At 49.6% G+C, this 25,910-nt stretch overlaps 1 protein-coding gene across 1 annotated transcript in view; it reads right to left on the reverse strand.

The window, feature by feature from the left end:
* Nucleotides 1-19,750: 19,750 nt before the first annotated feature.
* KCNK5 (potassium two pore domain channel subfamily K member 5) overlaps nucleotides 19,751-25,910 on the reverse strand; it is a 41,865-nt gene continuing 35,705 nt past the window's right edge. Inside the window, exon 6 of the mRNA XM_054492452.2 lies at nucleotides 19,751-23,998. Coding sequence (XP_054348427.1) covers nucleotides 23,133-23,998 — 866 coding nt within the window. The 3' untranslated portion in view covers nucleotides 19,751-23,132. The remainder of the gene's footprint in view (nucleotides 23,999-25,910) is intronic.

Below are 25,910 nucleotides of genomic sequence, written 5' to 3' on the forward strand. Positions count from 1 at the left end.
GCCCAGAAACAGACTGCTGTTCCCTGAGTGTTTCTACAGAAGCCACCAAAACTCAGGGAAAGTGAACTCATCCCATACGTGTGGGAGACACATATGCAGAGTACAAAACAGTCCTCAGGGGACCAGCTTCTCAGTGAGCCCCAGTCTGACAGAGACACAGCCCCGTCCTCAGGGAGCCCCAGTCTGAGGCAGACACAGCCTCGTTCTCAGAGAGCCCCAGTCTGAGGGGAGACACAGCTCCATCCTCAGGGAGCACCAGTCTGAGGGAGACACAGCCTTGTTCTCAGGGAGCCCCAGTCTGAAGGGAGACACAGCCCAGTCCTCAGGGAGCCCCAGTCTGAGGGGAGAAGCAGCCGCAGTCTGGAGTGGAGAGAGACCCCACCTCCAGTGTCTTGGATGGGCTATTCCTGTGCCTCCCTGCCACTGTCTTTCTGCCTCTCTATTCCTTTTTCTCTCTCATGCAAGCGCATTCACACAAACACATCTACACGCACACACCCACATGCAGACATTCAGAAAGAAGTCTTTTAAGCACTCAAGACTAAATCTCAATAACTGCGAAGAGCACAGCTCAAACTCCAAACACAAGTCCAAACCCACCTCTCTGACTGTGTCTTGAGTCAGGAAAGACCTTGAGGTTGAGCTGCCAAGAGTGAGGTCCAAGCCTCACCGGAACTCAGGGGCTTTGAATCCTGTTGCACCCTCTGAGGGTTTGAGAGTGAGAGCCCTCACCTGCTGACCTATCCTCGTCTGCATGGTAACTTTCTAGCTCTGATGCTGGGTCAGACTACAGAGGAAGCAGATCCTGAGGACTAGGAGCATTTAAAGTGACTGAGAACATCGAGGGATGGGGTGATGCGGGATAGTGGGGCTGACCACCCAGCTGTCCAAGCTCCCCATGGGAGGCCAGGCCAAGAAGTAAAGAATACCCCTGCCCTCATACCCCCCTCACACACACGCTTGTCTTAACTCCCAGAGCCCTGGGCGCCAACAGGACTTAGCACCTTCCAAGTTTCTGTCCCATGGTTGTTGTTTGGGCCTCTGTGCTAGGGAGGGTCAAGGGCCTGGGCAGGAGGGACCCTAAATGGGTTCTGGTCCAATAATATTTGGAAACTACCCTTTTTGTCACTTGCATGACCCTAGTCACTTTCTGTTGCAAGAAAAAGGACACCCCAATTCATTCATAAACACCACGGAAAGCAGAAGAATTAACACTGTTCAAATGAGAGGTGGAAGAAAGGAAGAATTCATGAGTGATCTAGGGATGCAGAGAAGCTCCGAAATCAACTTTTTTTTAGCACTCTTTAAACTCAAGACTGATCCCCTTCCTTGCAGTCTGGTCCAGAGGCAGAGGGATGAAACACTGACATCTCTAACTCCTAAGGCTCAAAGTGGCAAGATCACCTATCCCTCAGGGACAGTCACGCTGCCAGTGACGTGGAGCTCACTCTCTCATGAAGCTCCCCTGGCTTTGCTAGACAGCCCTGCATGGTGGGATTTGGAATGTGAGGCTGCTGGGGCCCCTGCCTTCCACCCGGTCACAGGTGACTCTAGCAAAGAAGAAGGTGGCGTGCTGAGCCGTGCGTTCCATTTTACAGGGAGCCCCAGAGCCTTCCTGGCTGAGACTGGGAGCTCCTTCTTGAAAGACACATTTCACAGATGAGATTTTGCTCTGAAGTGGCCCCATTGTGCTCCCAGATGGCACAAGAGAGATGGGGGTAGTGCAGTGAGGAGGCTTGGCTCTGGGCTGTGCTGTGGTGAAGGTACATTCGCCAAGGGCGCTGCCTGGTCCCATCAACAGGGTGGGGGTGGGAGACGGGTGTCCGGGCCTGGCATGGTGCCTCTTGCCTTGGCATTTCCCACGCCTGGATTATGGTTCAGCCAGACTTCCTGTGCAGGTCTGGCCAGTCCTGAGCCCTGGGGGGCAGCGGAAGGTGTGTATGCCCTAGGGCTATGCTGCCTGTCTGGTGGACAAACAAGATGTTTATTCAGTGAAGGCAAAAGAAGCCCAGGGATGAAGCTGCTGGTGCCCCAGCCCTTCCTTCCTGCCTTCCCCCTCCCAATGCCACACACACCCCAATCCAGAGCTCAGAGCACTAGAGTCAGAGCCCCAGGAAGACACACAGGCACACCCAGATGTCAACACCGAGGACCCCAAGGGCAGACAGACACACAGCACACACATATACCCACCGTACAACAAGGGAGCATCTGTGGACAAGCCTATGTTCTCTTTTCTGATATAACCTTCCTACACACACAGCCTTTGTGTTTTAAAGTCAATTAACCCTGGAAAAACACAAAGTTAAAGGGGTGGCGCTGGTCCAAGAGTGTCACAGCAACCACCAGTGCCAAGACGGAGAATTGGCCTTGAGAGGGTAGGAGGTGGTGGCTGGCAGCAAGGGCAGGGCATCCAGGGTACGGTTGCCAGGTTTGTGGTGTGGCGCCTCTGGGGTGGACAGATTGGGCCTTGATCTTGGATGCTGTCCTGGGAGGCTAATAGGATGAAAGACCTACCTCCCCAGACTAAAGAGCCAGGCTCTGGGGCAAAGAAGAAGGTGGCGTGCTGAGCCATGCATTCCATTTTACAGGGAGACCCAGAGCCTTCCTGGCTGAGACTGGGAGCTCCTTCTGGAAAGACACATTTCACAGATGAGAGGCAGAGCCGAGCAGAGCAGGGAAGTGGACAGATGGACACCTAGAGGGAATCTGGGGCCCTGTAGGACTATGCTACCCACAAATGTGGTTCATGCACCAGCAGCATCTTAGAAATGCAGAATCTTGGGTCAACCCAGACCTACTGAATCAGAGACTGGTTATTCATATACATATGAAAGTTTCTGAGGCACCTCTCTAGGAGCTTCCTGGACCCTGGATGAGAGTTTTCCCCTGGGTAAGGCATGGATTACAACATCACTTCTGGTAGACTGTACTCTTGGGTTTGGAAGGCACCTTAGGAGGTCAGCCCAGCTATTTCCCAAGCTCCAGGTGGGGTTACAGCCCTAGCCTTTCAGGTGGATTCATTCATTCACTTCACACATGTTTATTGTGGCGCCATTCCAGGCATTAGGGATCAAACAATAAGTAAAAGCCAGACCTGGTCTCTGCCCTTTTGGAGCTTTCAGGCTAGTGGGACTGACAGGTCAGATTTTCCTGAAGAAGTGTCGCTTGAGTTGCATTTTGAAAAGGTCACCTTGGTGAAAAGAGGAGAGAAGCATATTTTTGGCAGTGGAACAGCTCATGTAAAGGCCCTGAGGCGAAACAGTGTATGGCTGGTTTTTAGAACTGAAAGGTCAGTGTGGCCAGAGAGCAGAGAGTGGGGAAGACCATTGCATCTGATGAGATGAGTGCCTCCAGTAAGGTGTCTGTGCCTGCCATACCCTTTGATTAATAGGTTACAGAGAACCTAGAATATTAGAAAGTGAAGGAAACTTGGCCTTCATTCAGGCCAATGCTTTGAACCTGGCTGGCTTCAAACCTCAGCTCCATTATAAATTAACTGTAAATGTGACCTTGGGTCATTGTTTTCTCATCTGAAAAATATCCGGTTGGGGGTGCAAGAAGTGACTCCTACTTCGTCTAGACTAGGAGGGTGTCACAGAAGGCTTCACCAAGGAGCTATTTTTATTAGGACACATAATAGGCTGCTATAAAAAGAGACCCCAAAATACAGAGACTTAAACAAGAAACACTTTGATTTCTCTCTAATGTAAACATATGAGTAGATGGTCCACAATATGGCAGCTCAATGGTGGGGGAAGCCATGTGCCTTCTGCCTTATTGCATGGCCACCTTCAGCATATAGCTTCTGTTTCATATGGTCCAAAGTGATTGTTCCAGCTCCTGCCATCACATTTGCACTCCTCTTCCTTTTAAAGGCACAATCCAGAGGTTGCACACGCCATGTCTGCTCATATCTCGCTGGGACATAACTCAGTCATGTGACCACATGTAGCTGCAAGGGAGTCTGAGAAATGTAGTCTTTAGCTAGGGAGCCAGCTACAAGTTCAATTACTGTGTAAGAATAGGAGAATGAATATTAGGAGGCAACAAGTAGTCTCTGCCACAGGGGATGACCCAGGGTTTGAAGGTGAAATTGGGAGCCAGGGCTCTCCAAGCTTCTTCTCTGCCTTGAGCTGCCCTAGCCTGCTTCACTAAACTCAACAGGGCCAGGCTCCATCTTGCTCCATAATCCACCCCTATTCCTGCCAACTTCAGGAAGTCGACTCAGCCTGCAGAGGCTTTGGTAGTGTAGGGTTGCAGTCATGGAAGTTAGGCAGGCCCCATCACACCACACACTGGGTTCTAGGAGGGTTCCCAGCAGGCTGGTAGGTCAGGCTCGAGATGAGGCAGGTTTCCATGCCTCACACTTGTCAGAGGCTACCGCTGCCACCCTTGCCATTGTGGGAGAGACCAGTCTGGAGTGGGCAGTGGGCTGGCTGTGTTTTCACGACCTGTTCCTGAGCCAGCACCAGGGCTGGTCCCCATAGTCAGGTAACCAGCTGGCAGCAGCAGTTGGGATGGCTCAGGAGCTCTTTCCCACCAGATTATCTGATTCTGAGAAGGCCAAAACAACCAACACGAGCAGATTCCGGGGGCTTGTGCCCTGCGGGCTGTCTGGGTGGCTCATCCCAGCCTTCGCTGGCAATGGCTCCCTTTTGGAGCCCCTGCTCTCCATGCTTGTTTTATCTGAGAAGGGTGAGGGATGGGGTGAAGTAGGGGCTATGGTAGAGCAGGGTTTCCCAACTTCAGCACTATTGACATTTGGGGCTGGAAAATCCTTTGTTTGCAGAGGGCTGACCTGGGCATTGCAGGATGTTTAGCAGCATCCCTGGGCTCGACCCACGAGATGACAGTAGCACCCCTACTCCCTCCCACAAGTTGCCAAACATCTCCTGGGAGTGTGGGTGAATCAATCCTGACTGAAAACCACTGGTGTTGGTGGACAAGGTCCTGATGTACCAGAGGAAGAAGTCAGGCACGGATGGATGGAGGGAGAGGGAGAGAGGGCAAGAGAGAGAGATAGTGGAGGAAAGGAAGGGGGGGAAACAGGTGGGTGGAGAAAAAAGGGGGAAGGATAGGTACTGAAAGTGAAAAAATAACATTAAAAAGGAAAATAAAAGGAGAAAATAAAAGACAGAGGCAAGTTTAGAGAGGCAAGGCCCTAGAAGGCAGGGGCTAGAGGTAGGGGTTGGGGGATGTCAAGCAAGTCATCAGACCCCAAGGGTTGTTCTGGGGTCTGAAGATGTGACGGGGCAATGTAGGAGCTGTCCTGGGGCAAAGGGGCCATCTCAGAACTCTAGAGTTGTGGTCAAAATTGAGAACCTGGATTCCCATCCCCTAGTAGCCAAGCCACATAGCAGAGCTTTTAAGGGTCATTCCTTAGCAGGGATCAGCAGGCAGGCCAGACTCCTCAAGCTTCTCCCAGGTCTCTGGATCTCTTAATGGGGTTAGAATTTGGATGTGGGAACTCTTCAATGTTTCTTTTTCACCTACAGAGAATTTTCACCAGTGACTGGACCATTGCATAGAGGCTGGCCGCTTTTGGTCTCTGCTATCTCCTAAAACCCCACTCAGATGATACTGAGAAGGCATAACCCACAAGGACAAGAAAAGTAAAGTTGTGGGGTAGTCAGCAAAATTCTGGAAACTGAAAAGAGGAAGGACAGTTACTCACCCCCCGGAAGCAGCTGCACCCTAGCTGCCTGGCCTGGAGGTGGGAGGATGATCAGGATGGCAATGAGAAGAAGGCTGCTTTGAGCTTTGAGCTTAGGGAGCCTCCAATGGCTCAGCGCTTGGAAACACTGGATACCTCAGAAGGGGGTGCCAGGGTGGAGGGCTGAGAGGGACTGGCTGGAAGTGAATGAAGAAGCAGTGAGAGCCCCAGATCCCCTCCTACTTCTTGCAAAGCCTTCTCCACTATAGCAGAAGATGGGCTGGCTTATAGAGAGGTTAACACAGGTGAGGCTAGAAATTAAGTGCAAGTCTGCACAGCAAAAGTAGTTTTCCCAAGCCCTTCCCCACTCAGCATCGGAACACTGAAACTGGTTTATATCTCTGAGCAAATCTGGGGGACTCAGCAAATTACTGGGAAATTGACCCAAGAGAAAGGACCTACAGATGCTGACATTTAGGGGTTTCTCAATGAAAAAGTCGGCTGGCTACCAAGTTTACTGGGCACCAGCCCTGTTCATATGCAGTCAACCCTTGAACAACACGGGTTGAACTGTGCAGGTCCACTTATACACAGATCTTCTTCTACCTCTGAGACAGCAAGACCAGCCCCATGTCTTCCTCCTCCTCATCCTACTCATTGTGAAGATGACCAGGATGAACACATTTATGATGATCTGCTTCCACTTAATAAATAGTAAACAGGCCGGGCATGGTGGCTCACGTCTGTAATCCTAGCACTTTGGGAGGCCGAGGCAGGTGGATCATGAGGTTACGAGTTCCAGACCAGCTTGGCCAAGATGGTGAAACCCCGTCTCTACTAAAAATACAAAAATTAGCTGGATGTGGTGGCTTGTGCCTGTAATCCCAGCTACGCGGGAGGCTGAGGCAAGTAATTGCTTGAATCTGGGAGGCGAAGGTTGCAGTGAGCTGAGATTGCACCACTGCACTCAGAGTGAGACTCAGTCTCAAAAAATAAAATAAATAAATAAATAGTAAACATATTTTCCCTTCCTCATGATTTTCTTAGCAGCATTCTCTTTTCTCTAGCTTACTTTATTATTAGAATACAGCATATGTCACATATAACACACAAAAAAATGTTAATGGATTGTTTACATTATCGGTAAGGTTTCCTGTCAACAGTAGCCTATTAGTAGCTAAGTTCTGGGGAAGACAAAAGTTGCACATGAATTTTCAACTAACATGAGTGTTCTTGTACACTCCTTATCCTGCACAGGTGTGAATGTGACTGTAGGATAAATTTGTAGAAAGGGGATCACACCCTCTACCCACACTGTCTAACATGCGCATTCAACCCCAGCCCCCATGTTGTTCAAAGGTCAACTGTAATCAGAGCTTCAGCATTAAATATGAACGGACAACCAAGTATCACTAGGTACTGCAAGAGAGCCTTCACTGTGAAAAAGAGAAACCAAAATAAACAAGAAAAAATTGTTTTAAATACTCAAGAGATGGTACATAAAATGGAATATTTGGGAGGCCAAGGCGGGTGGATCATGAGGTCAAGAGATTGAGCTCATCCTGGCTAACATGGTGAAACCCTGTCTCTATTAAAAATACAAAAAATTAGCCGAGCGCGGTGGCATGCGCCGGTAGTCCCAGCTACTTGGGAGGCTGAGGCAGGAGAATCACTTGAACCTGGGAGGCAGAGGTTGCAGTGAGCCGAGATCACACCACTGCACTCCAGCCTGGGCGACACAGCGAGACATCATCTCAAAGGAAAAGAAAAAGAAAACAGAATACATATATACAAATATATCTTTTGTCTCATTGATATAATATTCTCAGAAAAATACCACAACCTTTGAATAAAGAATAAGATGCTATGAGAAAAAGTAATGTTCACAATACAAGAAACACTCTTGAAAATTAAAATTATGGGCTGGGCGCAGTGGCTCACGCCTGTAATCCCAACACTTTGAGAGGCCAAGGTGGGCAGATCACCTGAGGTCAGGAGTTCAAGACCAGCCTGACCAACATGGTGAAACCCCGTCTCTACTAAAAATACAAAAATTAGCCAGGTATGGTGGTGCACGCCTATAATCCCAGCTATTCGGGAGGCTGTGGCAGGAGAATTGCTTGAACCCAAGAGGCAGAGGTTGTAGTGAGCCGAGATTGTGCCACTGCACTCCAGCCTGGGCAACAGAGACTCTGTCTCAAAACAAAACAAAACAAAACAAAACTTGCCTAGATCTTTAAAAAGTCAGTGCTGGGCCAGGCATGGTGGCTTATGCCTGTAATTCCAACACTTTGGGAGGCCAAGGTGGGTGGATCGCCTGAGGTCAGAAGTTGGAGACCAGCCTGGCCAACACGGCGAAACCCCATCTCTACTAAAAATACAAAAAATTAGCCAGGCGTGGTGGTGGGCGCCTGTAATCCCAGTTACTCCGGGGACTGAGGCTGGAGAATCACTTGAACCCGGGAGGTGGAGGTTGCAGTGAGCCGAGATTGTGCCATTGCACTCCAGCCTGGGCGACAAGAGTGAAACTCCATCTCAAAAAAAAAAAAAAAGGCAGTGCTATGGGGCAACAAAAAGATAGGAAGACTACAATAGATTTTAGAAAGACTAAGGAGACCTAACAACCAAATGGAATGAGATAAGATCCCAGTTCACACAGACCAGTTACAAAAGATAATTTGGGCACAATTTAGAAAATTTAAATATGGATTTTAAAGATATTAGATATTAATTTTCTTAGGTGTGATAATAGTGGTACGATGATGTAGCAGAATATCCTTAATCTTAGGATCTGCAGGCTAAAGTATTTAACAATCAAGAATAATGTGTTCTAGGGTGCACTAAAATCTCAGAATTCACCACTGTATAGTTCATCCATGTAACCAAAAACCATTTGAACCCTAAAAGCTATCGAAATTAAAAAAAACTAATAAAAAAAGTAGTCTACAAATTTCTTTGAAATAGTTCTGCCAAAGTATACACACAGTATATAGATATATAATTAATTGTTCCTTCTTGTTTCACACTAATACTACTAGTCACTAGTCACTTGTGGCTACTAACTCTTGACATCTTCTGAACTGAGATATACTGTGATTACAAAATACACACTAGGTTTTAAAGGCTTAGTACAGAAAAGGAATGTAAAATATCTCATTAATAATTTTCTATTCATTTCATGTAGAAATAATATTTTGAAATAAATAATATATATTTTTAAGTTAATTTCCTTTGTTTATTTTTACTTTGTTAATGCGGCTACTAGAGAGTTTAAAATTATGTACATGGCTCACATTGTATTTCTATTGAACAGCACTAACCTAGGTAGAGGGGAAAAGTATACTATTTTATTGAAGTATTGTTTATATTAAGTTCATTTAAGTATAATATTTTTTCAACTTTTCTGTATATTTGCAATTCTCTTAATAAAAAGTTAAGAAGAAAAAAGAAACAAAGTCAAAATAAAGTAGAAGAATTTTTAAATATCAGTTAGAGGGTTGAGAAATAAAGATTAGAAAATCCTCTCGAAAGTAGGATAAGAAGACAAAAAGTAAAGATTAGAAAACCAGGAGACCAATCCAAGTGGTCCCACTCAAAAAGGTAGAACTTAATAGGCCCAGAAAGGAGCAAAGGGCACAAGCTTCTAGATTGAAGGGGAGCTCTAAGGACCCACATGGTGAATGGAAAAATATACCAACCAATGCACTGGAAATAAAGAGATTCTAAAGAATTTACAGAGAGAGAGAGAGAGACAAAAAAACAAAAACAAAAACAAAAAAAAACCCAGCCATATCTGAAGGCCCAAGGATTAGCATGTCACTGAACTTCTCCACAGCCATAAAGGAAGCTGGAAGACAAAGGAAAAAACTCAAAATTTTGAAGAAAAAAAATTTCAAGCCTAGATTTAGATACCCAGCCAAACTATCAATCAAGCTTAAGGGTAGAATAAAGGTTTTTTTAGGCATACAAGGTCTCAAAAATTTTACCTTCCTTTCATCATTTCTCAGGAAATGATTGAAGGAAGCATTTCACCAAACAAGGAAGTAAACAAGAAAAGACAGATGGCATTGGATTCAAAAAACAAGGGCTCCAATGTAGGATGAAGGCAAACGGAATTCGCAATTAATGGGGAAGCAATGCTTCAGGGTAGTAGGTATGCAGCACGCCTAGAGAGCAACCATCCAGCCAGGAGCAGAAAGATGGTCAACCCTGGAAGATACACTGGACTAATAAGTAACCTGTTTGAAAGGAGCTTTATAGCGATAGCAGGGAGTTTGGGAGTTATTTGTGCTAGGAACGTACAAAACCAAGCAAACAAAGAAAAAACATGGAAAACAAAATGTCATGCAAGAAAGAAAGTGCAGCTTAAGCACCTTATGTAATATTTATGCATTCATAATAATGTAAACACCAAATTGAGATTTAAGCATAAATTGAGATCTTGCTATATTGGGAGGATAGGCAAAGGATGTGTGTTGGAGTGGAGAGGGGCTAATCCTCATCTTTTGTTGTAGGAAGAGAATCCATACTAACTAAATGGGATAAGAAAAATAATCATGGGATAAGAAAAAATAGTCAGATGATATTTAGAAAAACAAAAAGAAATAACTTGAAAGTCCAAAAGAGGTCGCCTCTGGGGACTGGGGTTGGGGAAGGGTGAGGCAGGCAACTTCTGTTTTCCATTGTAATCCAGGTAGTATTATTCGACTTTCTGAAGGTATTTTTATATATCATTTTGCTAAAAATAAAAGTTGAATCAAAAGATAAAAAGAAAACCTAGGTCATTCACAGCAAGGCAAGTGACTGACCAGAATTAGGGGTCATTTCAGATGTCACAGCATGTCAACTGCCTACGTCAGCTCCTCCGGACATGGCTGGAGGGAGCCTTTTTGGAGAAACATTATCCTGCCTTGCATTATCCCCATGACTCATAGGTTCCCATTGTTTCCACACCCCCACTGCTCTCCCACCACAGGGATGTGTGTGCGCTGAGGTGGGGAGGGGGCAGAAGGAACTTTCTTGTACTCTTTGTTTACTGCACTGCTCCACTCCCATCCCCAGGAATACAGGCTTCCTTGCCAGGGACGAAGTGTCAGGCATGGGGCACCGGGTGCCAAGAAGGAGAAAAAACAATCTTAAAATACTGCTCTCACCGCTCATTGTGGAAATTCGGAATCACATGGTTGGGCCGGGCCTTTGAGATCAACTTGTCAACATTTCCATAGGTAGACACCTACGCTTTGCCTGAGCACTTTCAATGACTGGGAATTCAATACCTCAGTGGGATGTTGTTGGATATTGGGGGCAAAGTGAGGAGCACAGCAGGGTCTTTTGCACCTACAGGCTTTTTCATGTTCCCTGTGCCTAGATGGGTCAAGGCTCTTTGAGTGCCAAGGAACCTACTAGTTATAAAAGGTGAAGGTCAATGTTAAGATACAAATTTCAGGAGACCAAGGCCGGCCTGGCTCCTGTCACTTCCTCTCTTGCCATGTGCTAAGGTTTGATTGACGATCTCCACTCCAAAGTTCATGTTGAAACTTAATCCTCAGTGCAACACTATTAAGAGGTATGGACTTTGGGAGGTGATTAAGTGGGGCAGTATGCACATTATCGTCATTCCTTCCCTCCTGGGAATGTGTGACTCCTTGAAGTTCCAGGGAGAACTATGACTGGACAGCTGTCACTTTCCAAGTCAGATCTGGACAATTTAGTTCCCTCTCTCTCCTGCTCCCTTAGGGAAACTCCAGGCAGCCATATATCTGGGATTTACCAGGGATTCGGCTTAATAGGAATAACCTCTTACATTCCTGTAGTGCTTTCCAATCCTTTGTCTCTGTCAATCTTCCCAAAATCTAGTGAAGGAGAAATATGTATTCCTGGTTTGTAGGTGAAAATCTGGCCGCTGATTGACTTGCTGAGGTCACAGGGCTATTGAGTAGGGGGATCTCATGCCAGATTTCAGACCCTCAAGCCGCATCCCTGCTGCAGGGCAGTCCTCCAGCCCCCAGGCTCCCACACTGGTGGTAAGTATCAAAAGAGTTAGAGAATCCAACTTGGTCTATTTCTAAGGAAGAACCACTCTGAGATTCCTCCTTAACTGGTAGTGTTTCTCCTTCCTCCAGTGTCTTTTTGGTTTTGAGAAAACACTTCATTTTTGTCCAACTGGAGCTCCCCAGTACCCCCTCAACTAAGAACAGAACGTTATAGCTGAAGGGAATTCATTCCTTCAAGGAGCATCTATTAGCACCTCTTGCAGGCTAAGCACCACTTTAGCCATTGAATTATTAGCAAAAATCTAATGATTCACCTTTAATCCAATGGTCCTCAACCCTGGTTGCATATTTGAATCAACTGGGGTTTTTTTAAGTGTGTCATTTAGACCCCACTCCAGCCAATGAAACCACAATCTTTGCAGGAGTAGGGGTGGGGGTAAGGTTGGATTTCAGCATTTTATTTTAAAACTCTCTAGATGATTCTGATGTTTTCCCAGGGTTGAGAACCTTTGATCTAGTTGAAATGTGGCATCCATCATGTTACAGAGGATACTGAGGCCCATAGAGGGGCAATGCCTTCCCCAAAGTCACAAGTCTAGGCCTGGTTCCTGTGCCTTCAAACTGTCAGTGCTCTTTCTGAAGATACTTGGTAAATATTTGTTGAAGGCATCCATGAATGAATGTGGAGTGGGAGGGAGAGAAGATGGTGAGTGTGGTAGATATATTTGAGATGCTTTCCCTACCCACAATCCCTGCTGAAGACGGGCCAGCCTAGGTGGCTGTCTTTGAACCATGCGACCCACCTTGGCAAAGCTGGCTAGGAGAGGAAACCTGAACCAAGATAGACCAATGAGAAGGCCTGGGAAGATATTTGAAATGAGGTGCCATACGCTCTCACCCTTGAGGTACGTTAGAATCCCCATTTTTCCAATGAAGAAATAGAGGCTTGGGTAGGTGAAGTGACTTGCCCGAGTCATGCAGCTAGGAAAGGGCCAAGCCTGGAATTTGAGGCAGTCCAAGAACAACCCCTCTCCTCCCCTCTCACTGGGAAGATTGGACAGACACCCATAAAACATCTAGAGAACAAGTTAGCAGCCGCAAATGTGAAGTTACCTGCCAGGCAGAGAAGAGCAGACAAGAAAACCTGGGAGGGCAAGGACTACCAAGTGAATCTTTCTAGACGGTTAGTGTAGAATCAAGCCACCCAGTGGAGGAGGGACTTGAAGAAAAGACTTCTCATGCATGTCTTGTTGTGCCTCTCCTGGACAGTAGGTCAGGGTCTCTGGGGCTGAGAGTTGGGGATGATACAGTGAGGACACTTTCCACAGTGACCACTTTCACGAGCTCAAGGAAAGAAGACAGCATGTGATCAGGATACAGCAGGAAATCTCAAGGAAACCTAGGAGAGGGCCCAGCATCCCCTTGAAAGTCCTGGCGCTGAAAGGTGTCTCCCCTGTGGCCTCCAATCCATCGCCAAGTTTGTGCCCAGACCGTGGGCTGCTCCCTGCCAGGAACGGAGTGCAGCAGGAATAGCAAGGCAGGTCAATTCCCAGGAGACTTGTCTGAGCCGCCTTTGGCTCTGAGACTCCCCAGCAGCCTTGCCTAACTTTCCTTAGCCTGTGTGGCAGTCTAGACTGCTTCCACCTAAGCTCCTACCTTCATAGGCACTGGGATAGAACTTGCATGGCGGTCAGGCAGCGTTCCCAGCCTCTCATAGGTGTTTCCCTCAATGCAGTCCTCTCTGATTTAATCCAGCCATGGCATCTGCTTCTTGGAGAACCTGAACTAATAACGCACTGCAGTTCTGTGTGGGTCATAAGGATCCCTGATTCCAACCCTTCACAATGCCTTCCTCCACCTCCTACCACAAACACAGACACACACACAAACACACACACACACACACGAGTATGAGAGTGGAAGATAACAAAAGAAAGAGGAATCTTTTCCTGGGGTCCCCTTGTACAGTGCCAGGCACAGAGCCTGTCAAAAAGTAAGTGCTCAATTAAGAGCCATAATTGTTAGAGGGAGAGCACCACATGTGGCTCAAAGGCTCAGAGCAGGCCTGATGGTCTGCAGGATGATGGCTGCCCTGATGGGGCAGGGCTGTACTACGACTGGCTTGTGGGGTGAGACTGAGGGGCCCTGGACCTCTGTAGTAGCCACTTCTGATTGGGGCCATGGACATCCTGTGTGGAGTCATCCCTTTCTCTTCACTCAAGAGCAGGGAATTTCTAGAAGACCTTAGATTCCCTCCTGTGTTCCCTCCTTGCCTCAGTCACAGTATCCTATGTGTCAGGCTGTGTGTTTCTGCTCAGTGATATGATCTTTGCAAAGCCTTAGTCTGAATCTGACACACTCAATAGCTTTCATCCAGTTGCCAGGACCTAGTCTTTGCTGAGAGGGTCTCCCCTTTAATTATAAAGAGACCTGGGACACAGAGACTTGTCTGAAGCCGCAGTGCAGTTCAGCAGAGTGCAAGGCAGCTCCTGGACTAGGCTCTTGGCAGTCTCAGAACTCCAGCTGAAGGCAGAAGTCCCTTTAAGCCTCCAGTTTGGACCATGACCCAAGAGCTTCTATGTACATTCAGGGGGCAAGTACACATAGACTTTGCCCACTCATCACCCCTGCAGTTAGCTCCTAAGGGCCTCGAATCTTCATCCCTAATCAGCAATGGTCTGAGGGGCTCAAGGGAGTGCAAGTGACAACTTCATGAATTACATTCTTCCTGAAATCCAGAGACTGCTTCTTCCTTTCCAAGACAGACAAAACCTCACTCTCCCCTACCCTCCCCAGCCTGCAAATCATTCCAGAGGCGGTCAGTACAGTGATGTGCTGATGAATGTTTAACATCTGGTTCTCTGGAGAGCAGAGATCCCTAATTGGTAGTGTTTGCCCATTTCCACGGTGTAAACGCTTGTCCTATGGGCAATTTTTAGCTACCAATATGGTGTCACAAAACGTCAAGTTGGAAAGAGAAACACAATAGCATATCATTATATAGTATTTGCATATACCTGTAGAAGATGAAAAATCACCTCAAAAGCATGAATAATAGTAAGATGCAAAATAGCTAGGAAGTGATGAATTTTACGTACTTATGACCTTTGTTCTTAATACCATCTAATTGCATATTTATATAATTTCTTAATTATTTTTTAGTAGTGGCTGTGGTTTAACAACCAGCTTGCAAAATTTCCAAAAAGTTAACCACCAGCTCCCGTGAGCCGGTATAAACGGGCTCCAGGCCACTGGGTCAGAAAATTTCTCCTGGAGTGAACTGTTGAGGATGGGAATCTGAGCTGATAGAAAGAGGCAGCAGTCTGGCTGCTCCAGGCCTGACTGCCAGGTAGCTGTTCATTTGCCCTCAGTCACCAGCATCAGGTGTTCTAGGCAACCTTCGAGAGACTCAACAAATACATGTCATCTGAGTTAAATAATGTGTGATGTCAACACCTAAACCGGAGCAGCTCAGCCGGCCAGAGCTCCAGGTGAAGGAATCAAAGAAGGAGGAGGAAATTTTACATTATTGATGTCAACACAGATTTCAATGCAGAATGTAAACAGGTGGGGATGGATTGGCAGGGATGCAGGAAGCCTGGAGAGACCTGACCTTTGTTTGAGATCTCCAGCCAGGTGTTCCCAGAACCTGGGTATTTCTGGGCTTTACCCCAGAGCTTCTGAATCAGAATCTTCCCAACGTGGAGCCCAGGAATCCCCTGGTGATTCTTGGGTAGTCCCTGCAGGGCTGGTTGGTCCACCTCACTGGTCTTGGAGATGAGGAGGGCAGACTCTGGGGAGTGGCTGGAGCTGCAGCCAGGACACCTTCTCTGTACACTCTTGTCCTTGAGCAGGAGAGCTTTGCCCTGGCCGGCTTACGTGGTAATTAATAGCACAGGCCCTGGATCCTTAGGTTAGAACCCAGACTCCACCTCTAGCTGTTGTATAACCACTGTGAGCCTCAGCTTCCAAATCGGGTAATAACACTGTTGTGGGATTACATGAGATCATGTGCATAAAGTATCCTGGGCAGTGCCTATAAGCATCCTGTCAGTGATAGATATGGCCATTAAGGTCATGCAGCTGGATAGTAGCAGACCCCAGGCTCTTTAAACATAGCAGGGAGAACCAGAGACCCTAAAGTAGAAGGGGCTTTGATATCTGGAAGGTACGAACTTTGATGTTGCATAAGGAAAAGAGCCCCGGGTGAAGAGTTAGAAGACCTAGTGACATTTGGCCTCAGTTCTGCCAATTATTGTGTTTGAGGGCAAAGAGTTTTAGTTTCCAGGTAGGAGATACTATTTGTGCCAGGTGGCCCAATCCCTCAGCCCACTTGGCATTTCACCGCTGCTGTAGTGCCACCTCAGGGTGCCCAGGTGTCTCTCTACCTTTCTACCTCCAAGCTTTCTCCAAAGCCCGGCAAAGGTCACATAGCTCAGGGCAAGCCCAGCCAGTGTTCCAATTATCTATTGCTGTGTAACAAACCACTCCCAGGCTTTCAGGATTATGAAAACAATCATTTATTTCGCTCATGATTCTGCAATCTGTGGGCTGGCTGGGATCCACTGTGTGTGGCATCAGCTGGGCCTGCAGTGTTCAAGATGGAATCTCAGTGGGGCCAATTCTCTCTCCATGTGGCATCTCCATGGGCAAGTTTGGGCTTCTTCACAGTGTGAGTCTCAAGGTACTTGGATTTCTTACATTGCAGCTGGCTTCCGCCAGAGCACCAAAGTGGAAGCTGCCAGGCCTTCTTAACACGTGGGTTCGGCCAGGTGCAGTGGCTCACACCTATAATCCCAACACTTTGGGAGGCCGAGGTGGGCGGATCATGAGGTCAGGAGATCAAGACCATCCTGGCTAACACGGTTAAACCCCGTCTCTACTAAAAACACAAAAATTAGCTGGGCATGGTGGTGGGTGCCTGTAGTCCCAGCTACTCGGGAGGCTGAGGCAGGAGAATGGTGTGAACCCAGGAGGCGGAGCTTGCAGTGAGCCGAGATCGTGCCATTGCACTCCAGCCTGGGCAACAGAGCGAGACTCTGTCTCAAAAAACAAACAAACAAACAAAAAACAAAACACACACACACACACACACACACGGGTTCAGAAATCACAAGAATCACTGCCATATTCCATTGACTAAAACAGTCCTGGTGGCAGCCCACATTCAAAGGGAATAGACTCTGCTTCCTGTTGGGGAGTGGCCAGTTCATTTTGCAGATGAGAATGTGAGTGGAGAGATATTGTCGCAGTCATCTTTTGATAATACCACCTGTTGCATCCACATGTATGAAAGGAGGGTGGGCATGAATTTCCCTGGGGCCATCCTTAACCAACAAGGGTGGAATTGGTGGATAAATGCGAAGGTCCCTGTCCTTCAGATGGACAAATCTGAGGTGAATTCTATAGGTTTTTCAGGGGAGGTCTAGTGGGATTAAGCCCCAGTTGCCCACAGTTGAAACAGCTCTAAAATGAACATGTATGGCCCTTTCCTCTTTCCCCATGTTTACCTCTACATCCCTTTCTGCTACTTCTTCCGACCATCTCCCAGTTCTAGCCTTAGGCCTTGTTTTCCTGGAAAATCAAACGAAAACATTTATTACCTCATTTGGAAAAGGCCCTTAAATTGAGGCCTGTAAAATATTGCACCTGGTTCCCTGCTGTTGCGTAATCCCACCCAGGAATGGGTGTGAAAGGGCTTTATGAACTGAGAGGCTGGGCCCGGTGTGCAGGGTTGCTGGGAGTAGAGGTAATCCTGAGGGAACCGTGGGGACTGGGGAGCTGCTGGGTTGGGAGGCCCAGCTCACGGAATCACTTGGGAACAGTAAGAGGTGAAGATGGGGAGGTGGGGCAAGCGGAAAAGGGGGTGCCAATGACAGTGCTCCCTGGGGTGGGGAGAAATAAGGTGTGCTATATTCCAGTCCTGCCCTGCAGATTCAGGTGACTTGGCACAAGATAAGGTGACTCACCAGGCCAACTCAGCCTGCGACAAGGGCCCTCAAGATCATCCACCTGGCCTTGTGGGGACTCGCCCTTCTGGAACAAGCCTTGCCCCCTGATTTGGCCTCTGCCCCAGGAAGAGAGGGACTGAATTACCAGTGGGAGGGGCCAGGCCTCTAGTTCATTTACCCTCCATTTAGTAAACATGGAAAAGCTGGGCCCCTCTCCACACTGGGCTTCCAGGAATCTGAAGGTGGATAAGCTACTCCCTGTGCCCTTTAGCAGCTCCCAGTCAGGGGAGAAGGCATAAGACCAGGAGGCAGGGAGCTGGAACAACATCAGAGCAGCTCGGTGGGATAGAGGCAGCTTGCTGAGGAAGGGGCTCTGGAACACAGAGGAGGAGCACCTGGCCCAGAATCCAGGAGGGCTACAGGTAATTGTGGAAGTCTTCCTAGAGAAGGTGATGTCCATATCTAATCCCACTAGGTCTCAGGACTTGCCCAGGAGAGAGGAAGGGCATCAGGGCAGAGGAAACAGCAACGGCAAAGTGGCTGCAGCTCAGAGAGGTGGGAAAGGAGAGGAGGCTGAAGAGAGAGGTGGGTGGCGGGGGGGGGGGTGGAAGAGCAATGGGGAGCCCCTTAGGAGTTTAAAACAGAAGAGAAATGGGTCAGGTTTGAGTTTAGGCTGCTGGCTACGGTAATGGCCAGGTGGAAAGGGAGTCAGTCTTAGAGGCAGGGAGACCAGCTGATGGGGCTCATTCATTCATTCAACAAATATCTGCGGACCCCCTACCAGGTGCCAGGCCCTATGCTGTTGTGGGGGAGCCAGGTGAGGGGCCAGGTGGCCTGGACCCTGGTGATGGGGCCACGATGGATAGATGGGACAGAGATCTTAGGGAGGAGTTTTCACTGTTAAACACATTCTGGCAATTCACGAGTTGTCATCGGTTCCTGGACCAGTTGTGCATGAATTTGGAAACTGGGAACCTGTTATTTCAAGAATGGAGAGATGAATGGTAGAGCTGAGACCAAACCTCAGGGGCCTCATTTCTGGAGGCCCCACCCAGAGCTGTGCAGCCCAGCCTGCCTGTCCTTCCCCACCACTCTACCCTAGGCTTACGGAGAGCTTCAGATGCAATAGTGGCTGATGATTATCTTGCCTGGCTCTTTCCAGTAGGGAGGTGAAACCCAAACATCCTGGTTTCTCTTCGTCACCTCTGGCAGGGAGCTAAATGCCTCCTCCAGGATCATGCAGGAGATAAGAAGCCCAGCTGGGACCCTGAGGGTCTTTCTGTGCTCTCCTCCCCGTCAGATTAGACTCCTTGAAGGGAGATGCTGTCTCTCACCTCCATCAGACTCTGGGTTCTCTGAAGATGTCTCCTCTGTCGGATCAGAAACTTAGAGGGTAGAATGAGGAATGAGAATGCAAGTCAGGGAAGCTGCTTTGCTGCCAGTTAATAGTTGTTTCAGCTTGGAAAAAAATCCTATATTTGCCTCAATTTCCTCATTGTAAAATGAGGATAATGGTACATAGGTGCTCAGTAAACACTAGTGGAACAAATAATGGAGAGCCCAGGTGGTGCTGGTGGAGAGCAGGTGCTGGTTTACTAGGACAGCGGAGAAGCCTGCTGGGAATGGAGCCCGTGGAAGGAGGAGTGCTGCCTCCACGAGGACCCCAGCAAGTCGCCAGATCTCACCAATCCAATTCTCTCTGCCCTGCGTTAGAAATACAGCAATGACGGCCGGGCACGGTGGCTCACGCCTGTAATCCCAGCACTTTGGGAGGCCGAGGCGGGCGGATCACCTGAGGTCGGGTGTTCAAGACTAGCCTGGCTAACATAGTGAAGCCCTATCTCTATTAAAAAATACAAAATTTAGCTGGGCGTGGTGGCTCACACTTGTAGTCCCAGCTACTTGAGAGCTAAGGCAGGAGAATCACTTGAACCCGAAGGCGGAGGTTGCAGTGAGCTGAGATCATGCCACTGCACTCCAGCCTGGGGAAGAGTGAAACTCGGTATCAAAAAACAAGAACAACAAAACATCAATGACTTCAACAGAAGGATTTCCCTGCTAGTATCATCTCCAGTGACTTCCCACCCATCTGCCACTCCTCCGCCACTTGCCAGCCTCCTCCACCACCCCCACTCCCATCCACCCTACAGCTCCCCAGACTGTGATGGAATGTTCCCCATGCCTCCACATGGTACCCCTCCCCTGCTCATGACCCCTGGGGAACTTGAGGCCTCCTGGGCCCCACCCTTTGCTCTAGCTGCTGCCCTACCTCCCACCTCTTACTCAGAAAGCTCCAGACTAACCCTGGCCACAGTGACCCAATGCCACACCTCCACCCAATCTTGGGTCTGTGCTTTATCATCTGTGAGCACAGTTCTGCAAAGCTGTGCCTCGGTCCAGCTGGGTGCCCTTAGGAAGTCATGATCCTCAAGCTCTCGTCTCAACTGTAGATGGGCCAAATAACCTGGGCTATGTTTGTCAATGGGGTTTGTGAACAGGCCAAGTGCTGAATAAAGGTGGGGCTTACAGTGTTATGGAACTGTTATTGCCTTGAGGCTGAATGTGATTAAAGCAAAACCGGAGAACCTTGGACCTGTGTGTGATGGGGGCAGGAGAGGGGTGTGGGGGGAGCAGAAAGAGGGCAAGAGGGAGTGGTGTTGGCAGAGAGGGAGGGATGGTGTCGTTACAGAATTGGCTGGTAAATACATATAATCCTTTGTAAACACATCCATGCCCTCATGAAAAATGTGGTTCACTCCTGAAATCATACTTTTTTTTTTTTTCCAATGAACTCAGAAATCATCCTTTGTGGTGCTGAGCCCTGAAATGGTCATAGAAGGGGCCAGTCCCCAAACAGTTGAAGCCTGACAAAGCCTCCCTTTAGATAGATGGAGACAGATGCCCAGCTGAGCCTGGCTCCATTCTTCCTTCACATTCTTTCCAGTCCACAGTGCCCACGCTCAGGCTCTACATCTCCTGCCCACCCCTTGAGTTGAGAAGGCCTGAGCGTTGCTCAAGCTCTCTGGTCCACCTACCTGGAGACAGGAGCCCTTTCCGGAGATGCTGGGTGTGCCACAAAACCACAGGTAGTCTTTTTCATCTCATCACGGTGGTGGAGGGGACAGGAGCTGGGCTGCCTGGGTTTGAATCTAGGCTTACCATTTTTACTGAGATTTTGCACAAGGCAACTTCTCTGTGCCTGTTTCCTCGTCTATAAAATGGAGATGTACTGACGCCCTCACAGGGCTCTTGCCAGGTCAAATGAGTCCACTCACATATTATTCAGTGCAAGCATTTAGTGCCTGACAAAGTGGTGAGTGACATGCATTTGCCATGATCACCCCGCCTCTCCCCTTGCTCCTCTCACTCCTTCCTGATTCTCAAACCTGTACTGCAATGTTCCTCCCCCGTCCTTACCTCCCCACAGAGGCCTGCCTCTCCCTGCTCTCTTCATCCCTTTTCATTCTTTTCTCCCCTCCAGACCATCCAATCCTCTTATCAGTCTGTCTTGAGTCCTCCCTATCTTCTGTGGATGTGCCCAGGCTCCCCTGCTGCTCAGAGGCCAGAAGCCAACCCCTCTGTAACCTGCCCCACACACAGCACACACCAAGCTGACCTATCCACCTCATGTTTTATTGTAAAAATGTTAAAATAAATTACATTTGACATCATTGCCAGTATGTACATACAGTGTGTGCGATGCCAGGACAACCAGCAACAACATGAGTTCATTAAAACATTTCACAGAAAAATACGAGGCTGTTCCTTTTCAGGCCCCTGCTGGGCAGCAGCCTCTGCAAACGGCTAGAGAAGTGGGGTGTGGGCACATGCCCATCACCGTCTTCACATGTTGGGGAGGTGGCCTCTGGCCCCACTGCCCCACAGTAGTGGGGCAGAGGGCAGAGAGTGAAGGGAGCTGGGCGGTTCTGATGACTTGCCTCCTGCCCGGCCTCCAGTCACCTGCAGTGGATGCCCCTTCCTGCCTTTGCTCACCTCAGTGTCCCCTTCTCCACCTCTGCTTGGGGACACGGCCCTTGACATCATGGCCTTGGATGAGGTCACCGAAAAAGGCCCAATTGAGTTGCAGGGCAGGAGGGCAGACACTGGACCTCCCAATCCTTGGGACCCTGCTCTTTAACCACTGGCTCTGAAGCCAACAACAGATTCCAGGTATATAAAAAACAGCAGTTTGTTTAAAAAATAAAACAAAAAACAACAAAAACATTCAGCACACAGTGGGCCAGCCCCAGGGTGAACATCATGGAGAACCCAAGAACTCTAGTAGCAGCAAGTTCTGCCCACCCCTCACCAGAGAGTCCACCAACAGTTTCACATTATCTTTTGCTCCCCAGCCCAAATCCTTTCCTTTCTTAAACACACACGAGTGCACAGGTGTGTATGTGCACACACGCACCACGCACACACACATGCACATCAAACACTAGCCAGAGAGAGGAGCTTGATTCACATATTTGACCATCGCCCATTTGTGGGCCAAGAGCAATTTGGCCTCACCCTGCCTGGCCCAAGGGGGCTGGTGGGAGGGGAAGGCGGGCAGTGAGGTCCTTGTTCAGGGCACAGGGAAGGAGAAGACAGCAGGATTGGGAGTGCAGGTCCTGGGGCCAGGGGGCGGGGTGTGCAGTTCTCCAGCTGGCAGGAGGGGTAAGGGCAGAACCAGCCAGAGCTGAGCCTCACTCTTGCAGCTCCCTGGCCACCAGCCCTAGCAGTCCCGGCTTCCAGTAACCCATACTCTGCTACTCTCCCTCCTACCACTCGGGGGCCCACAGAAAGCCTTGCGTCTGCCACTGCTTGACCTGAGACAGGGAACACGGCTCTGGGCTGGGCCTGAGTAGACCAACAAGGAGGATGAGGACCCCAGGCCCCAGGCCCACATGGGACTTGTTTCCAGGCCCCGTGAGTCAGGTCTGTTTGAGCCCCTACCCTCATCTCCTCACTCCCACCTCCAGCAGCCTCCACCCCACTACGGTTTGTAGTAGGTGCCCAACCCGACCGGCAGGCCCGCAGCTGGGGTGGGGGCGGGCCCTGCTCCTGCTGAGGTACGGAAACACCTGACCCCACGCACAGCGGTACCTCCCCAGACACTTCAGAGCTCCCTCTCCAAATGCCAAGCTCAGTAATACTGGTAAACTTAAAGAGCTGAGGCCCCAGGCCTCAGAGAACCGTGTGACACTCCACCAAATGGTGGGGCAAAGACCCTGCAGGCAAGGCCTCCTCAGGGTCCGTCCTGCCCACCTGTCCCGCCAGCCTGCATGTCTTTGCATTGTGAGATACACCAGCCAAGCTCAGGACAGACGCCCCCACAGCCAGGGTATGGTTCAGCTGGAGAACAGAGGCCCTGTCCCGGGCATGCATCTAGCTGGGGATGATGGAAGGTTAGGAAGGCCCCTGGCCCCCCACTCCCAGTTCCAAGGCTGCCCCCCCACCAGGGGTCTGGGGTCCCGGCCATCTCGGGACACCCCAGGGTAAGGGGGGAAGAGGCCATCAAAGGTGGGGTGGGGAGCCGGCCCCGCCTCATGTGCCCTTGGGGCTGTTAGCCTTGTTGTACTCATTCATCAGCTGTTCGTAGGGCACGGAGAGCTCAGACTCAGTGCTGGTGAAGGTGGACTCGTCGGAGGAGGGGAACTCGCCCATGTTCAGGGGCGCCTTGGCTTCGGCCCCCTGCTGGGGGCTCTCCTCCCCTGCCAAGTTGTCCTCTAGCGAGGACTTGGAGGTCTCCTCGTCTGAGAGGCCAGCCTCCGTGTTCACGAAGGTGATGCTGGCGTCCTGGAAGATGAGTGGGTGGTAGTCCTGGGCGTCCCATGGCTCGCATTCCTCACTGATGCGGTCCAGCTGGTTCATGAACACCTCGGGGGCAGGGGAGCTGTCTTCAGGGGCCTGTGCCACAGCTTCCTCATCTGGGGGCTTTGATACGTGGCCTTTGCTCCTCAGTGTCTGTGACACCTCTTCCAAGGTGGGCACCCGGTTCTTGGAGTAAACCACCAGGGGTGCCAGGGAAGGGGGCAGTGCTGGGAGCCCACCGCCTTGAGGCCCCAGCCCTGGGCCCGGGCCCGTCTCCCCACCCCCGCTTGTCTTCATGGCCTTCTTCCCGATCTGCTTGATGAGGTCATTGTAGGTCTCTTCCTTCTTGGAAAGAAAGCTGAAGATGTTGACGTCCTTGGAGGCTGTGCTCCCCTTCACCTGCAGGGCCTTCCGGGAGTGTGGGGAGCTCTCAAAGGACTCCTTCCGTCGCCGCCGCCGCTTCTTAATGGCTTTGTGGACTTCCACAAACATGCTCACCTTCCAGTTGACAAAAAGGGACAGCCAGGCCAGCCCCAAGTAGATCCAGAGCTCCACGAAGTAGCGGTACAGGGCGTGGTAGTTGGCGCTGGGGTTCACACCTGAGCGGACAGGCAGTCCAGAGGTCAGGAAGAGTTAGCAGGGCCCGGGAAATGTGCAATGGCCAATGCTGTGTGATCTGAGCAGGGGTCAGGCCAGAGCACAGGACGGGGGTGCAGTGGGATAGAAAGGGGCCTGTTCTAGACCCCGGACTATCCCATCTTCCTCAAGGGCTTGAGCCTGCCGTCATTCATGACCCCATCCCAGTCTCCAGCCTGTCTCTGAGTCTTGGTTTCCTCAACTACAAAATGTCAAGACAGGCCAGGCACGATGGCTCACGCCTGCAATCCCAGCACTTTGGGAGGTCAAGGCAGGTGGATCACTTGAGGTCAGGAGTTCGAAACCAGTCTGACCAACATGGTAAAACCCTGTCTCCACTAACAATACAAAAATTAGCCAGGTATGGTGATGGGCCACCTACTTAGGAGGCTGAAGCAAGAGAATTGCTTGAACCCGGGAGGCAGAGGTTGCAGTGAGCCAAGATCACACCACTGCCATGCTAGCCTGGGCAGCAGACAGAGACTCCGTCTCAAAAAAAAAAAGTCAACACAGTCAAGACAGTGACTCTTTGAAGGAAGCTAAAGGGGCTTTGGGGGACTGGCAATGTAACCGACACACAGGTCAAGAAACAGTTCATGAGTATTTGCCTTTCTGTTAATTCTTCTACCATCCCCAGCTGTTCTGTGTATATGCTACAGTTCACCTAAAAACTGAATGGATGGATATTACACAAGGGAGCCCCCAGCACCCTCCAAGCTGGGGCTAGACTCACTCTGGTGGATTACAAACAAGGCTGGTGGTTAGGTTGAGATGACCCAGGAAGCACCCACCGTGGCAAGAAACACTGTGAACCATTTTTATTTTCCTTGAAGGTCTGGTCTGCCTCCCTGACTTCCTCAGATCAGCTCTCCCTTGACCTGGAGGAGGGCTCTGTCTGCTCCACATCCCCCTCCTGCTGCAGGGAGCCTTCCTGGCTTACCCCCTACAGCTCTGAAGGTTCCCCTACACTCCAGGATTATTTGAAATGTCTTTTACGACTACATGTACAGGCATGTTGACCTGTATTCCATTTGCCCCCTTGACTAGATACAAAAGCAACTTACAGAAGGGACCTGGAGGAAGGGGGCTACCTCTCTCATCAGACTAGAGGTTCCTCTAGGTGCTGTAGCCTAGTCAGTTCTCCTCCCACAACCGGGCTCAGATAGCAGATGCCCCGAGTGGTCCTGTTAATCCTGCTCAAGGCTCTCAATTACAAGCAGAGTTTCATGATGACAGTAATGAGGGCACACACTGATATAGCCAGGCCCTACCCTCAACACTCATGAATAGTAATTATTATTTTTACTAATTTTACAGATGAGAAAGCTGAGGCAGGGTTTGGTGTCTTGCTGGTGCTGAGAAAGTATGGCTAAATGTACATCTGTATTTCCCTAATACCAGAGGCATCTCCTTAGCCTGCTCTGGGCCTCAAGGGCTGGACAATGGCAGGGTTGTGCCTTGTCCAAATGTACTGCCCAGGACAGCAGGCCCAGACTTGGCAGGGTCAGGGGAGTGTTTGTGCCTCTCTTTCCTGTTCCTCCCCCAACTCAGCCAACTGCTCCCAGATGCCACATACATCAAGCACAAGGCTAGTGGCCTCCCACTGCCCTCTGGGCAAAAGGGAGGGGGTACAGAACAGAGGCCTCTGGAGCAGAAGTTGAGGTCACTGGGGTGCAGGGTCAACAGGGTCAAACAGGGTGTCAAGAAGATTAAGAACCAAGATGCTGTGCAGGCCACAGACACAAGTACGTGTGTGGCTGGGGCCAGCTGGTAACAGGCCTTCAGACAAAGGGGCCAAAGAACCTCATCACTTCCCTGGATTAAGCAGGGGAGGAGTAGGAGGGAGTGTCAGGGCTGGGGGCAGGGCAGCTGGGG

Source organism: Pongo pygmaeus, chromosome 5 (genome assembly GCF_028885625.2).
Source record: "Pongo pygmaeus isolate AG05252 chromosome 5, NHGRI_mPonPyg2-v2.0_pri, whole genome shotgun sequence".
Classification (NCBI taxonomy): domain Eukaryota; kingdom Metazoa; phylum Chordata; class Mammalia; order Primates; family Hominidae; genus Pongo; species Pongo pygmaeus.